At 38.8% G+C, this 14939-nt stretch overlaps 2 protein-coding genes across 3 annotated transcripts; both read right to left on the reverse strand.

The window, feature by feature from the left end:
- Positions 1-90: 90 nt before the first annotated feature.
- On the reverse strand, positions 91-8757 carry mapk15 (mitogen-activated protein kinase 15). Its single transcript, XM_071500278.1, has 15 exons — positions 8340-8757; positions 7962-8107; positions 6766-6864; positions 6492-6521; positions 5775-5865; positions 5191-5321; positions 4451-4614; positions 4124-4263; positions 3978-4035; positions 3111-3248; positions 2759-2864; positions 2299-2623; positions 1713-1843; positions 1377-1529; positions 91-1175 (listed from the first exon to the last, which is right to left on the reverse strand). Exons 2-15 carry the CDS (start codon positions 8073-8075, stop codon positions 981-983), a joined length of 1875 nt encoding a protein of 624 aa, XP_071356379.1. The 5' UTR covers positions 8076-8107; positions 8340-8757; the 3' UTR covers positions 91-980.
- Positions 8758-9348: 591 nt separating this feature from the next.
- vps28 (VPS28 subunit of ESCRT-I) lies at positions 9349-14851 on the reverse strand. Of its 2 annotated transcripts, none has more exons than XM_071500284.1 (10): positions 14781-14851; positions 13175-13238; positions 13037-13065; positions 12786-12823; positions 12584-12673; positions 12371-12476; positions 12138-12239; positions 11695-11748; positions 11517-11608; positions 9349-10554 (listed from the first exon to the last, which is right to left on the reverse strand). In XM_071500284.1, exons 2-10 carry the CDS (start codon positions 13212-13214, stop codon positions 10434-10436), a joined length of 672 nt encoding a protein of 223 aa, XP_071356385.1. In that variant the 5' UTR covers positions 13215-13238; positions 14781-14851; the 3' UTR covers positions 9349-10433. The 2 variants fall into 2 exon arrangements, with proteins under 2 accessions (XP_071356385.1, XP_071356386.1); XM_071500285.1 differs by having other exon boundaries at positions 13175-13232; positions 14781-14804.
- Between the last annotated feature and the right edge of the window lie 88 nt (positions 14852-14939).

Raw genomic sequence — 14939 nt, forward strand, 5'->3', positions numbered from 1 at the left:
GTACTTAAGAAGGATTTCGAGGACAAGGATTTTGACTTCTAATAGAAGTTCGTATATTGTGGATAGATAAAGAATCTAAGAACTTCAACCTCTGGTTATTATTTAACTTTATGGTACTTTGCTGCCACAGTTATCTGTTAGACATTATAAACTGGGTGCAAGAAACACTAATCATTTTCTTTCTGTATACATTAGAAGAACAAGTAGACTTATTGCTGCTGTACTGAAAGATAATTTTTGCATATAATCAATTCAAACAACTATTTGTATATTTTACAGTTATTCTGTGTCCACCTGAAACCCAGTGGCTTAATGTACATAAATCATTAAGCTCATATGTGATTAGCTACATAGATGTATGTCTGGTTTTACCCTGTACTGGGCCCCTACTGACCCCTTGTGTGTGATACTTGGGTGAAACACAAATATATTTAGGAATATTTGGCATGTTGATTTTGACACAAAGGCTCTTTTACAGATAACATTTCAGCTGATAATGTGCTGACATGGAGCACTTTCTCAAATAAATTTGTATCAGTCAAATTATCTCAAACCAACTGACACTCAATGAAAATATAGTCTTCAGGGCCCCTGAAAGTCTTGGGCTCCAGGGTAGCTGCCAGCTGTGGCTGCCGGGTGATCCATCCTTGTAAGAAGTGAAGATGAGTAAAACCTCTTGGAAAATGAGATGAGCATATTCTCATTAACTGCTGGTACAGTTTGATAAATGTAATATGAAGTCACACTGGATTTTACAGTTATGTATTCACTGTCACAGACAGCGAAAGGAAATCCATGTCTCCATGGTTATATTTTGCACAGTACATAAATGACATTTGACCTAACAGTCTTAACAGTTTCTTCTTACAAGATCTCGTTCAGTTTGCCACGCGCCTATGATTGTATCACAAGGCAAACCTTGTTGTGTGCTTAAACACAGTTGCCACCAAGCCCCTATGCAACCACTGACATGACAGCAGTTACTGGTTGTAAGGACGACTCCGAAGCAGATTGTCCAGTTCAGTCTTGTTGATAGTACCATAGGCCTGGGAATAGCTGCCTAGTTTGGCTCGTGGGTCACCTGCGGCTGCCACATTACAGTTACTCTGAAATACTTTTTTGCTGAACCGTGGCGGGGGACGAGCCTCACGGACCTGAGAGTTGGAGCGTTGGTTCTGCATGGGAATAAACAGAAGGTTAGACATGTTATGACAGCCACTCCATCTATAGCTTAGTAAAGCCACCAGGCTTTAACAAACCATAGGTTTTACGAATTCTAAGTTTAAAATCAACATTTTATCATGCATATAAATAGGCTGAAGTTGTATACTCATATTAAGACTTATTTTACATGTCCTGAGGGGCAGTGGACTGACCAGGCGTGCAGATGTGACATGTAGCCCTGAAGACAAAGATGGTTCATCCTTGCGCACTAGCAGGTTGTTCTGTGTTTGGTTTAGGGTCAAGGAGAAGGAACGGTTATGGGTCACAGGGGCTGAGCGGCCACGCTGAAGAATCTGGTCCATGGACTAATGAAAGGAGGGAGAAAAGATAGAATAAGGTTCAAAGTGAGCCACAGAGTGAAAACATACATAGGGAAGACTGCCACTAGCTAAAAATAAAAAAGGATGTAAAAAAAAAAAAAATCATGATTACATCACAGCAAAAGAAAACAAAAGTGAACAATAAGTCAACTGAGGCCTGATACTTACTGTATTAGCGTTAGTGCCCTCTGTTGGTGATGTAGTTGCACTTCCATTACTGGTCTGTCCCACTAGTTTCCTAATGGCTGCAGTTGAGTGGTAGTAATGTGGAGGTCCAGCTGGGCTCCGAACAAAACCGTCTGAAAGAAGAGAAGAAGAGTTTGTGTTTTCTAGCCAAGGGTCTGTGTATGTATACTGTCTGAGAGATTTATGAAAAACACATGAAGCTGCATTGTTTAGATTTTATTGTGAAGGCATGGAACTAGGTGTTGTTTTGTAACGTTTGTAGGTATTATTTTTGTGCTGATACCAAAACAATATTTTTCACTACATTATTTTTAGAAGTATAATGTCTTTCACCTAATTCTTTTTTTTCAAATATTAAATGTTTACACAAAAAGCCACAGCAGAACTTTCCACGAAATGAAAAGAGTCTAATAAATCTGATAAAAGCATAAGTAAACAAGAAATGTGAAATATGTCCAAACAATCAATGCAAGCTTTCAGAATTTCTAGCTTTAGATATTTACAGTCAAAATCAAAAAGTTTGACACCCAGCCCTGTGTGGAACCTGTAGAAATATATTCAAACATACTTGGGGCATGTGTGATGGGGTTATATGTGAGTTTCCCCAAGCCAGGGCTGGCTAATGGACTTGTCTTCTCCACAGCTGGCAGGGTGGACACATTCACAGGCTCAGGTTTGGTGATGCCTGCATGTGAAGTCATGTGGTTTTTCTCATCAGTCTTTTCATGTTGGGGTTTCTCCTCATGGTCACCATTACCATCACCATTTACTGCCACTGGGCCCTTCTCTCCATTATCTTTATGGCCGGGCTTCTCCCTGCTACTGACACAGCCTACATCCTTCTGCTGGATCAGTCTTAACATCCCCTGGTTAGTTCTCCTCTCCAGTATCATCTGCAGGTAAAGAAAGGGAAAATGTAAGTTTAATTAGTTTGATCAGATCATCTTCCACAATAAGTACTAACTATTTAGTTTTACTGCAGTAAATGTTAAATGTTGGTTCCTGAACAATTATGACTCATTCTGTACCTCATAAAGTTTGTTGCGGTATTGAACCACAGATAATTGTACATCATCATCCACTGGCAGCACTACATCATAGTTAAGAGCTGGCTCCTTGGCTGGATTATGGAACCTTGAGGGGAAAAAAAACAATTATGGATAAAAGATGACATTTCATGATAATAACAGTAACATAATGATACTAATTACTGATCTCTCTGAACTTGATCCAGCACAGGCAGCATGGCATGCAGAAAAAACATACTAGCTCAAACCGCTCAGCTGAGCGAACAAAAGAATAGAGAATAAAAAAGACATCTTTACAATATTGGAAAATCTGACCACAGTCAATAATCCATTAATCAATGCTCCTTAATACCTGGCTACGTATGGGTGTTGGAGGGCTTGCTCAGCAGTCAAGCGTTTGTCTGGGTTGAAAACGAGCAAACCCTTCAGCAGGTCCACAGCATCAGGAGGCACAGACGGCTGAAGAAGATCCTCCAGAGGCACCTGTGGTCTGGTGAAGGAAGGACAGGTGAGATTTAAATACACAAAAAGCAGGGGTAGGAAGAGAGTCAGAGAAATGTGGAGGTTTGAAAGAAAATATCAGGCCAAATTTGGGTTTTCAATACTTAACTAGAAAAGGTAAAAGAAAGATAACAAATAAAACTGTTCCTTTTAAAGTACAGATACATATTTGCAGTTTACAAACTTACTGCTTTATGCAAAGATCTGAAATATAGCAAAGCCTTTGAGCAATATGACTCTCCTTGCTGACTCAAATATTTGTATTTTTTCAACACATATCAAATGCACCACTTGCAACAAGGTGGTCTATTTAGGCTGCAATCGCTTGTTCTATGATTTTGCTTTGTCACTGCTACATCGTTGAATCTCCGCAATAATCATTGTTCTTGTTCCCTGAGCATGTAATGAGCCCCACCTCCACCTGCAGGCTCTGATTATAGTCCCAGTAGAGGGGAAGAAATTTGTTATCGTCACTCCCTTAACTCCCCTTGTGCCAGGAGCGACAAGGTCAGAAAGGTCAAGGATGAACTGTACACACTCTGCATTTATATATAAATAAAGTAATCCACATGAGTTAACTGAATAAAATGCAACATATGCATTGTTGGTTACTTAGATAACCAGATTTACATGTACATACACAAAAAAAATATGATTTGTTAATATGTCCTGTGTATGGAAGAATTCGTACAACATAGATTAAAAAATATTTTCTTACTTCAGTAACATTCTCTGAATGACAGAAGAGCCATATTCAGACTTGATTGCGAGAATATCTGAAAATCAAAATGTATTTAATTAATCCAAAGTAAAAGCAAAATGTGATGCATTTGAACGAATTAAACCTGGACTTTTTTTAGTCACCTTCTGGACTAGGGTGTGGTATGGCACTCATGATCTTCTCTATTTGGTTGATAGTGGATGTCCCAGGGAACAGGGCTTTTCCCAGCAGCATCTCTCCAAGGATACAGCCGAGGCTCCACATGTCTACACCTTTAGTGTACCTTTGGACAAGATGTACTCCTTTTACAATCTGGTACACTCAAAACAGCTACGTCATTTTCCAAGTAAGTATTCTGTCCCTTGAATTAAAATGCCATGTTACTATCTTCATTATGGCCAAAACAACTGTCGTGAATAACCGGCAGAAGATGGAGTTTACTAACAACAGATGTTTATCACAGTTGATACCTTGCAGACCCCAGCAGGATCTCAGGAGCTCGGTACCACCGTGTCGCCACATACTCCGTCAGTGCAGGATTCCCACTGTCCTCTTGGATCTGGTTGAGTGATCTGGCCAAGCCGAAATCACACAGCTTGACTACACAGTCAGTGTCCAGCAGCACATTGGATGGCTGTGGGAAACACAGAGAACAGAAACATTCTCAATGAGGACAATAATAGTTTGATTTTCACTCATCTATCTAAAGATCATTTTTAGCAGGTATTACAGAGAGCAGTGCCCAGCTTGACCAAGGTGTGAAAACAGAAATTATACAAGGAGTGAAAAGATGTTTACTAGGAAAAAACGAGGAACAGAAATGTAGTTTCCAGGGAGAGGAGCCTAGAACAGAGCATATTTGCTGCAGACATGAACATGTGCTATTGAAGAGCATTGTATAGTAGACAGTATTTTATCATTTATTGTTATCTATTATTATTATTTATTATATCATTAGCTTAAATTTTCATTAGTAAAAATACATGTTGTATTTCAAATATTATAATATATTTTACATTATATTATGCATTTAGACAGATCACAACAAAAGATTAATATATCATAATGATATACATGCATAATGCAGCTTTAAACTTCTGTGAATCTTAAATATAGCACTTATAGCAATTATAGCACTTTTGAGTGGTGTATATATATGCATTCACTACTGTTCCTGAATATTATCCACCCGATAAAGTCACTGACATACCTTTTGGTCCCTATGGATAACATTTCCTGAATGCAGGTATTTGATGGCTTTGAAGAGTTGATGCATCACATAACGTTTATGGATGTCCTTCAGTAGGGTGCCTTTCTTAATCACTGCATGCAGGTCAGTATCTGGGTCAAAGCAGAGAGCAAGTGTTGTTGAATAAGGCTGTCACAGTAATATCAGCCAGTGATTGGACTGGAAATCATCCTCAGTAAACCATGATTTTGGCACATGTTCCTCTAGAATCACATAGGCAATAATTTCAACCAAGAAGCATTCTGAAAATGAGACTCCAGAGAGAAACAGTGGAGGTTTGTGCTGTGATGCTGGTGCACAGTCATGGATTAGGCTGCAGAGAGGCGGAGGGGAGGGGCAATATGTGGACTCAGCAGTAAGACAAAGCAGGCAGCCAAGGGAAGCAGAAGCCCTTCCACACACAACTACACACACCTCACACCTTTTTCAGTGCCAAGTGAAACTGCAAAGAACCACTGCAGCCATCTCAATGAATGATGATTATTTGCTCAATGTTGTTTTTCTGTGTCACAGCTGAGCAGCTGAGCATGTCGAGCTACACTCACCCATATATTCAAAAATGAGGTAAATGTCTTTATCGTTTTGCGCTCGGATGACATTTAGAAGTTTGACGATGTTGGGGTGATCTCCAAACTCCTGCATAAAGAATAAAGATTTTTTTTTTAGTAACAGAAACAGAAGCACACAAACACAGAAAGCACACTGTGGCTACTGTTTGACCTGTAATAACTGGCAGTTATTGTTTCAAGGTTGTGTAAACAACAGGGGCAGTTTCAACACAGGTTACATAATGGTCACTCAACCCCATGACTGCAACGCTGGAGTTTTACTGGAGGATGATTGGGGAGCAGTGGCACAGCAGACGGTCATATATATGTGGGTCAGCAGATAAAGAGTGAAACAGGAATATGTAACAGGATATAAAGTACAGTGAGACGGCTGCATTCTTGCTGATCGTTGTCATCAGTGTGTTTCTGTGATCTATGCCTAACACCTGCCTGCAAACCAAATTTAATTTATGATAACAATAAAACTTGTTTGAGTTTTCAGCAAAAGCACCAATAACTTAGATGCACTTCTGCTGACTGAATACATCATCACATATCATTCTTTATGCATATTTCACCATATTGGACATCAGAGAAATGACTGAAAATTTAGAGAGTGGGACTCAGATTATGAATCTATCAGACTTAAATTAAGAAAATTATAGTCTAACAGTTAGTTGACCTTTACATAACTGAAGCAGGACTCTTAGTTACCTGAAGGAACATGATTTCTCTGAATGTTCGCTGAGAAAGAGAAACAAAATTACAGTTAGAATATGAACTTCATAAATAACATGCAGTAAAAAAGAAAGCTAGGAAGACAAAAGCCCTTTGTTCCATTTTATCACTAGCCAAACTTATTTTTCTATTGAGACAGGTGCGGGAGCCGATTTATACGAGGTGGAGAGATAGGAAACAAGATAAGAGTTCACAGGTTACAATAATTACTTCATTGAACTTATTGTAGATCAGACAGGACATTGCATACCTGGGCATCTGTCCTGTTTCTGAAGGCATCAAAGATCTTTTTCACAGCCACAATCTCTCCAGTTTGTCTGTCAACTGCCTTCCATACAATGCCATAGGCCTGTAACAGATACACAATACAGATAACATTACATTAAGTCACTGATTGTATTCTGCAGCAAGTTTAAGATTATTAACGTTTTAACAGCAGGATGTCAACAAGGCAGAAAAGTTAATAATGCAGACTAATATGGGGAAATACTGTAGGCAGGGCTACAAATCCTGAAACCATAGATCTGAACAGCTCCTCCATACCTAGATAAGTGTAAAAAGAGCCAAGAATGAAAATTTGAATTACATTTTTACAATGTTTCTGCCATCTAACTGTAACATATTATCCTTTTAACATTCATTTTAAAACAGTGCATGCCACAGAGTTCTCATACATGATCATCTAAAAACTTCTAAGACTTGTGTCTACTCCTGTCAGGAACGTTGGCCTAAAAAATGGCAAGCATCACTGCACAGGATGCTACCATCTAGCCCATTGGTAAACTGTAAACAGGTTGAACAGCTGTGTAACCTGAGCTACAGTCACACTCAGGTATGCCTAGAAGGCCAGTGTTACCTGTCTACGTGGCAGTTACCACCTGGCCATTTAAAGCAGAGCAGCAATTTGTGAGTCTCTGTGGACTTTCTATGGAAAGAAACCAGGCTGTTTTTAGTCCTGTGGCAACTGTACTAGGGGAGAGAAAAACAAAGGGGTTTGGCTCACAAGTGTCCTCACACATCAGCTGATCTGCAGGGAAAGAGTTTGTCCTGCCAAAGTAAATAAACCCCTTGCTTACAACACTTGTATTCACTGAGGACCTTAAGTCTGGAGAATTTCAGGAATTTCTTTTAAGGCTAAAGTACAGAGAGGCTTAAAGATGTGGTTAACATTAACGCAGAGGTCGAAAAGGGTTAATCTGGACATGGGTTTTGCAACTCTTAATAATGCTGGCAAACTGAAATGGAAGTGAAACTTAAAAGTTTCATAGACTTAATTAAATGCATCTGATTTATTTAATTGTATCTATTTATTTATACATTTTATGCTGAGAGTTATACAGAGTATGTTGAGAATTATTAATTTTATGATAAATTATGGTAAATTAAATGATAAATTAAATTCAACATACATCACATTTAGAATTTAAAAAAAAAACACTCACTCACCCCCTTTCCAAGCCTCTTCTTTATTTCATACTTCAGAGAAATATGTTCCTCCACCTCAGACACGTTTGTTGATCCATATTTTTTGCTCATCATTTTTTGCTCACTCCTGCTCATGCAGAAATCCTCACCATGCTCTTCGATTATTCCTGAAAGAGATCGTCAGACTTTGAATGTCCGAATAACAGGTGTTAAAACGGCTTGAAGCTATGAATGAAGTCTGTCAACCATATTGAGACCAGCCAAGTCAGAGCTGCCGCATCCAATTCAACATTTATTTCCAAAACAGCAACACATGGTGCAAATTAATGGATGCAACAGTCGAGTCAACATGTATGCGACCCCCTATCTCTACTTGTGGCCATATGTGGCGTTACTTACTGTTCAATCAATCGATCGATCAATGTCGGCCGACAAGCAGCAAGTTAGCTTTTCACCTCAGTTCAGTTGCTTGAAATTCAACGCGTTAGACCAGTTCAGTCAGGTAATCTGTTGTTATTTCTCCGGGTGGTGGTCAAAACTCGCCGTAAGTTTGGGTTCTCCCTCACTGCTGCTGTCAACAGACGAGCCGAGGAGTTTTGTCATTTTTCAGTTGTCCTGGTAACGAACACGCCGCTGCCCGGTTCTTAAAGGAGCCGCAGCACAAACGCGAACTCACCCACTCACCCACGGGGTTGCCACAGGTGGACATTTGGTGTTGTCACGGAGATTAGGATGGTTGTGGGGCAAGGATTAGAGGAAGACCTCCTCTATAATCCTGGAGGAGACACCAAAGGCTGCTTTGTTCAACGCGGCCTCAGTTAAAATGGTCTAAGTGAAATAAAGTTCCTTGTACAGTCATGAAGCTGTTTCTATTTGTTTTAGTTCTGCAGCGAAAAAGAGGCCATTCCTTCCTTCGTAGGTCCTCGCAGGCAGGTAGAAAATAACAACTCTGCCCTCTGTCAGTCATCTATGCTGGTCAATCTATTAATATTAAATTTTACTTCTGGGAAGAGTTTATGCTTTTCCTTATTCATGGCAGCAAAAGTAAACGATTCACCTGGGGAAATAAACCTACAGGTGTGCAAGAGGAAAAAAGGCTATTAAAACAGTAAAGATTATGGGAAATAAAAGGAATAAAAGCATCAATCAGCAACTCAAAAATTATCTTAAAATATGTTCAGTTCAATACACAGAAGCAATGGAACTGCACCAAGCACCTATACCCCACAAAGCCATAAAAGTCCCTGGCACTTCACAGCTAATGGCCAGCCATGGCCATTATTAGGCTGTTGTGAAAGTCAGATAAAATTATGATTGGTAAAAAAAAGTGTTACATCATAGTTTGAACATATTGAAAAATGCAAGAAAAAAAACGTCTTCTTCATATTCACACACAACAGACACAAAGTTGGAGGTAGATTTTAAACTTTATTTCTAAAAAGATGTTACATGCTTTTATTTAAAAATCAAAACTATTATTTACAATGATAAATCTTAATAAATATGTTCTCCCTAATGCTGTTAGAGGGTTGAAACATATTTAGTAAGCAAAACAAGGAGGAGGTGTGACCACCTCTCTTTTGCCCACTTAATGTGGCCAAACCCTCACTTCTAAAGGAAATATGGATTAGGCATGTTAACAGAAGACCAAACGTAGACAAATAAACAAAATAAACATAAACCATTTCCTTCTAACATAGCTTCAATATAATGATTAATTTGAAGTGCAGTCTAATCATATTCAGAGTCAAAACAATTATTTAAGCTGCATTTTATCAGTTAATTGACAGACAAAGTAGATGTTACCTAGGTCAGCTTCATTCACTCTATTGTCAAACTCTATTGTAGGATTCTACAGTAAAAACTTGTGTAATAGAAAACAATCATGGTACACAGAACAAAACTTGTCCCCAGGTGGCAGATAGTGGATACATTTAGGGTACCAAAAAGAAAAAAATATATATTTATCTTTCCAATAATACAAAGGCTTTGGCTGTTGCAACCTTTTCTTCATGTGCAGAATTTGCCCAATATAATTTTTCATGCTTCTCTGTTGGTGCTCTGCAAAACTTAAGTATAAAATTAGACATTTTTTGAAATTACAGTATAAAGTTAGAAGTAAACTGTTTTGTCAAGATCAGAATAAACAGCCAGTGTTAAGGATTTATCACACAAGTTTGGCTAGAAAACCGGCCAATGGAGCATCTCACAGCACAGGAAGAGCCCAGCGGGCAAGGCTGCAAGCAGCACGATGTACCACAAACGGTGGAGTATACTCTACAAGGTGGTGGATTTTGAATTGTACACAACATGGATAAAGACACAGGGAACAAATGTAGAGACAGAAAGGAGAAGCAGGAGAGAGAGAACCTCCCCCGAGACTTAAACCCACTCCCTACCAATAAACATGAGGAGAAAGTGGAGCGTTTCTTTTAACTTAGCAAGTATTAGAGTCAGAATTTCAGACTGATGGATCTTTAATGGAGAGATGCTTTAGGAGGAGTGGAGGAAGCGGTTGAAGGCATTGTAGGCCGACTCAAGGTCAAACAGCATCTGGCGCACCTGATTATCATCTAATTCGTCTGAGGCCGACATACTGCTCAGGGTGGTCAACCTGACGAGAAAAGATCAAGAAAGATGAGAATTAAGACAAAACTTATCCTATGTTTACCTTAACTGTTGAAAGTAATGGAGTTGAGCTGTGGTTTTAAAACACAATTTTACACGGAGTGGTGAAAATGCAGTGCCATTAATGATCAGTGCAGCCATTTGCCACTGCAGTCTAGTCCAATTTATATGCCACAATCAAGAAAAGGTCAAGTTTCACATCTTTTAACAATACTTTTCATAGGAAGGTTATTATAATGATAATATACTTAATACAGTACATTGGGAAATTTGCCTGTTGAATGACGTGCTTCCTCAAACTAAGAAATGAACATGTGGACTCTTAGAGTCCTTTCAGAATGAAACAGTGACCAGAGAAAAACCCAAGTTTGTGATGTTTCTACATGAGCTGTCAGAGACTGAGTTCCACAACCCTGCTCTCAACTAGGAATTTACAGAGGTCTGACACTGCTCAGCTGCGCCATCAAAGGGTGAACTCAAACTACTATAGCAGCAACATACCCTCATTTGATTAGGTACACCTGTAATATCTGATCGAATGCAATACAACAGCTCCGCCATAAAATCCACATTAAAAAAAGATAATGTTCAGTTTTGACTGACACTGTCAGACAGGTACATACTGCAACAGCGATATACACAACAGACGTTATAAGCTTCAAAAAGGTAGAATATGTATAAGAGCTGTATGATATGCATTAGATTGAGCAGGTATACTTAATCAACAGGTCAGGGAGTGAACTATTAACCTACAGCTGCTATAATTGTACGTATCGGTGGAGACTTGCAGCCTTTTGCCCCATGAATTCAGTTTTTCTCAACTAAAAATTGCTAGATCAGTGGCTGCTAACCCAGGTTTGTCTGATGTGCTATACGCATGACCAACACTCTGCTGCTGCTGTCATTGTGACTAAAGTTATATACAGTCCATAGCATCCTGTAACTAACCAGAGGCTGACTTTGTCCTTAGCCTCTGAGTCTGGAGGCATGTTGCTCATTCTGTTCATAGTTTCCATCAGCTCCCTCAGATCTGGTTGGATCTGGATCAAAGCAAAACAGGCGTCAGGTATCCACTTAAGCAAACAGTATGACAAGTCTGCCAACAGTCTGCACTTTTCCCATTTACCTCATCCATTGCCCTGATCTCCAGTCTCAGCTTGTCCATCACAGTGATGAAGAGCTGAAGGTCAGAGAAGATGAGAAAAAGTGACACACAATGAGACAAAATTTATAAAAACGTCCACAGTCCGCAACAAGAAATATGAGTTTTCTGTCAGCAACACAAACGCAGTCTTTGCTAAAATCACACTATCTGTCTGCTGATTTTATGAGTTGAGTTAAAAGTTGGCGGTGGATACAGCTGGCAACACCCACTCACATTCTTCAACGACTGACCAGAGGATGAGCCAAATGAAGTGAAAGAGCTTCAGCCACTTAGTGCTCAAACTGGACACACTAAATCATTTAATCAAAAATACAACTACATCAATTCTTATTCTGGCACACATCCAGAATAAGCCTCCAGTTTGAACTGACTGCTTAATATGATGGAGGGGAGAGAGGACGTACAGAAACAATATCTGCAATGCAGCGGTTCAGGTTGCCCTTGTCATCCTTGATGGTGATTGGCCGATCCTCCTTAATTCTTTCCATAGCTAAGGGGCAGTCGAGCTAGAGGACAAAATGAGAAGAGCAAGATCCTTACTAAGGCAGCAGGCAGCACCACAGAAATAAAACCTCTAAAATCTAATAACATTGGTCACATGAGTCAAAAATGATCTGCATTCCAACGCAGAACTCACTCTGTACTTCCTGCAGAAGTCGTCAATGGAGCCCACATCAGAGCCCTGCACCTGTTTGAAAGCAGCCTTATACTGAACCAAGAGTCTGGAACAGGAAGCAGTGTACCTGAAACAGACAAATCCTCCACATTAATAAAAAACATACTATCAAAGTTACAGGTGAAATTTTTGTCAGTCTTTTAAACACGATATATAAACTTGGGTATGACTCACTCATTAGGTGTGACACAGTCCTTGATGTAAGCCTTCTCCAGGGCCTGCAGGGTCTTGACAACAGCAAACAACTCGGCCATGTTATCATACCTTTAGAGACATGGTCAATAAAGAAATGTTACAGCACTGGCAAGATTATGAAGCCCTGTAGTCATAGCACATTCATATTAGGCTGGTAATTGGACATGTATTTGACACTCACTTCTCTCGTTCCCTTGCATTTTTGTATAATTTCACCTCCTGAAAAGATATGATTTGTGATGAAAGACTTACTCTGGCAAGTAGAATATGACATATCTTTTCATCCTTGCATATAGTTCAGCTTAAAGCAGTATTTCTTCTAGAGGCAACAACCATAAAATCAGTTGGTAGGTTTGGTTTGCTTTTAGGTAAATTTCAGAAAAAAAAAAGTTTTCCAAATCCTAATAAGAACATAAAAATAGTAATATTTACCTCATATAACTCAGGTTTATTGGCTGGAGCTGAGGGAAAAAAATAACATAATTTTAGTGAATTTTGCTGGAATTTACTGGATATTTCTACAATCTGAATACCTAAATCGTTGATATTAGGTCCATTTGAATGTCTTACCTCCTCCTACACCTCCTGTAACTGGTATCCCATGGAACATGATGCAGATGTATCAGACCTGTAACTGCAAAAACGTTTATGTTATACTTTGTCTAATAACTGATCAATAATTTGTTACCAAAAACACCCAGCTAAATTTAACTGTAAAATAGCAAAACGTGTCTTCATCTGGTACAGCCACAGTTAATGAATAAGTCTTTTCACAATTATTTCTATGCATGTCCTATATCAAATGTTTTTTTTCCTTATCCCGGACCGTCCTGACATATAGGTGTGTTATTCTCAAGGATTACTTATGTCCGAAGTGCATCCACTGCAGGTGATGCTCTTTTAATACTTAATGGGAGCGTAACAACAAATAGTGCTCACAGGATTTTAGAATTATTTAAAGGCATTTTCTGGATTATCACTTTTGGCATTTAATGTAAATAAGCTATAAGGAGAGCACTGTTAGACTGAAAACATGTTAGTGCAAGTTCTAGCCAAGCCGCAAACGGTGTGCAAGATACTCTACTTTTTGGTATTATGTTTTCTTTCTGACAAACTTGTTCTGGTGAGGTATAAACCCTCCAATAATATAAAAAAACAATTACACAAAGCGAATACAAAATATGTTAAATGTAACTTATTGTTTAAGCTACAAGAGATGCATCAAGATTCAGGTGGCCTGTCAATTTCTTGAGGGAAGCCCAGTCAGATGTTCAAAGATATTTTGAGCACTGTAACATAATACAATTTGTTGGCTCAACAGTTACAAAGGATCCCAATCAGGTGTATACTATGTGTCAGAGCTAAATCAGAAATTACATTCAGAACTACAGCAGCAATGACTTGGTGATTAATTGATTAACTGATCAAAAGAAAAACAATTGGCAACTATTTTGATAATCAATTCAGCATTTCAGCCATTTGTTAAGCAAAGATTCCACAGTTTCCTCAGTTCTAGCTGGTATTTTGTGAGGATTTTCTGAATTATCCTTTGTCTTATTAAATGTAATAGTAAATTTAATATTTTTGGATTTTGGACTTTATGTCAGACAAAATAAGCAATGTGAAGATATCACCTCGGGCTTGAGGACTTTGTGATGGGCATTTTGGACTATTTTCTGACATTCAGAAGACCTTTACAGACCTTTATAGACTAGAGACTATAAAATTAAGATAATAAGCGTCAGAATCATCGATCATGAAATTAATCGTGATTTACAGCCTTATCCTAAACCTTAGTTTATTTTGTGTCCAGCCTCTGGGGCGACTGAACTAATGAACACCATAGAGATGTCAAAGGTTGGGTACATTAGTTAAACACCAGCTCAGTGGATGAGATCCAGTGATGATTAAAGAAAAATCTTCAAGCTGAAGAAAGATTATCAGCCCTCAGTGTCTTGTTTTGTCGAACTAGCTAGCCTCAAGTTAGCTGTCGAGGCTAAGATCGTCAGCACTTCCTTTATGATTTGTTATAGCTAGCCCATTCAGGCAGTTGTTTGTAAGCACCAGGCTTTGTTTTAGTGACTATAACTGTGGTAAGAGCTTGGGCCCCCGTAGCAGTTTTATGTTATTTCAATATCAGTGTTTAATCTGTGAAATTAAAAGACACTTTACTCACCCTCTCGGCAAACTGCTGTGACGTGAATGTAAACACACCCTTCTGCAAGGACCAGCATACGTCAAACTATTAGCTGTCCATCGCGCCTTACCAAAAATTTATACTTTTTAAGATTAATAGTAGCGTATTGAACAAAGATAGTGTATTTTTGGGCTATCG

Source organism: Trachinotus anak, unplaced genomic scaffold (assembly GCF_046630095.1).
Source record: "Trachinotus anak isolate AG129_WGS33_773 ecotype Australia unplaced genomic scaffold, CSIRO_AGI_Tana_v1 ptg000016l, whole genome shotgun sequence".
NCBI lineage: Eukaryota > Metazoa > Chordata > Actinopteri > Carangiformes > Carangidae > Trachinotus > Trachinotus anak.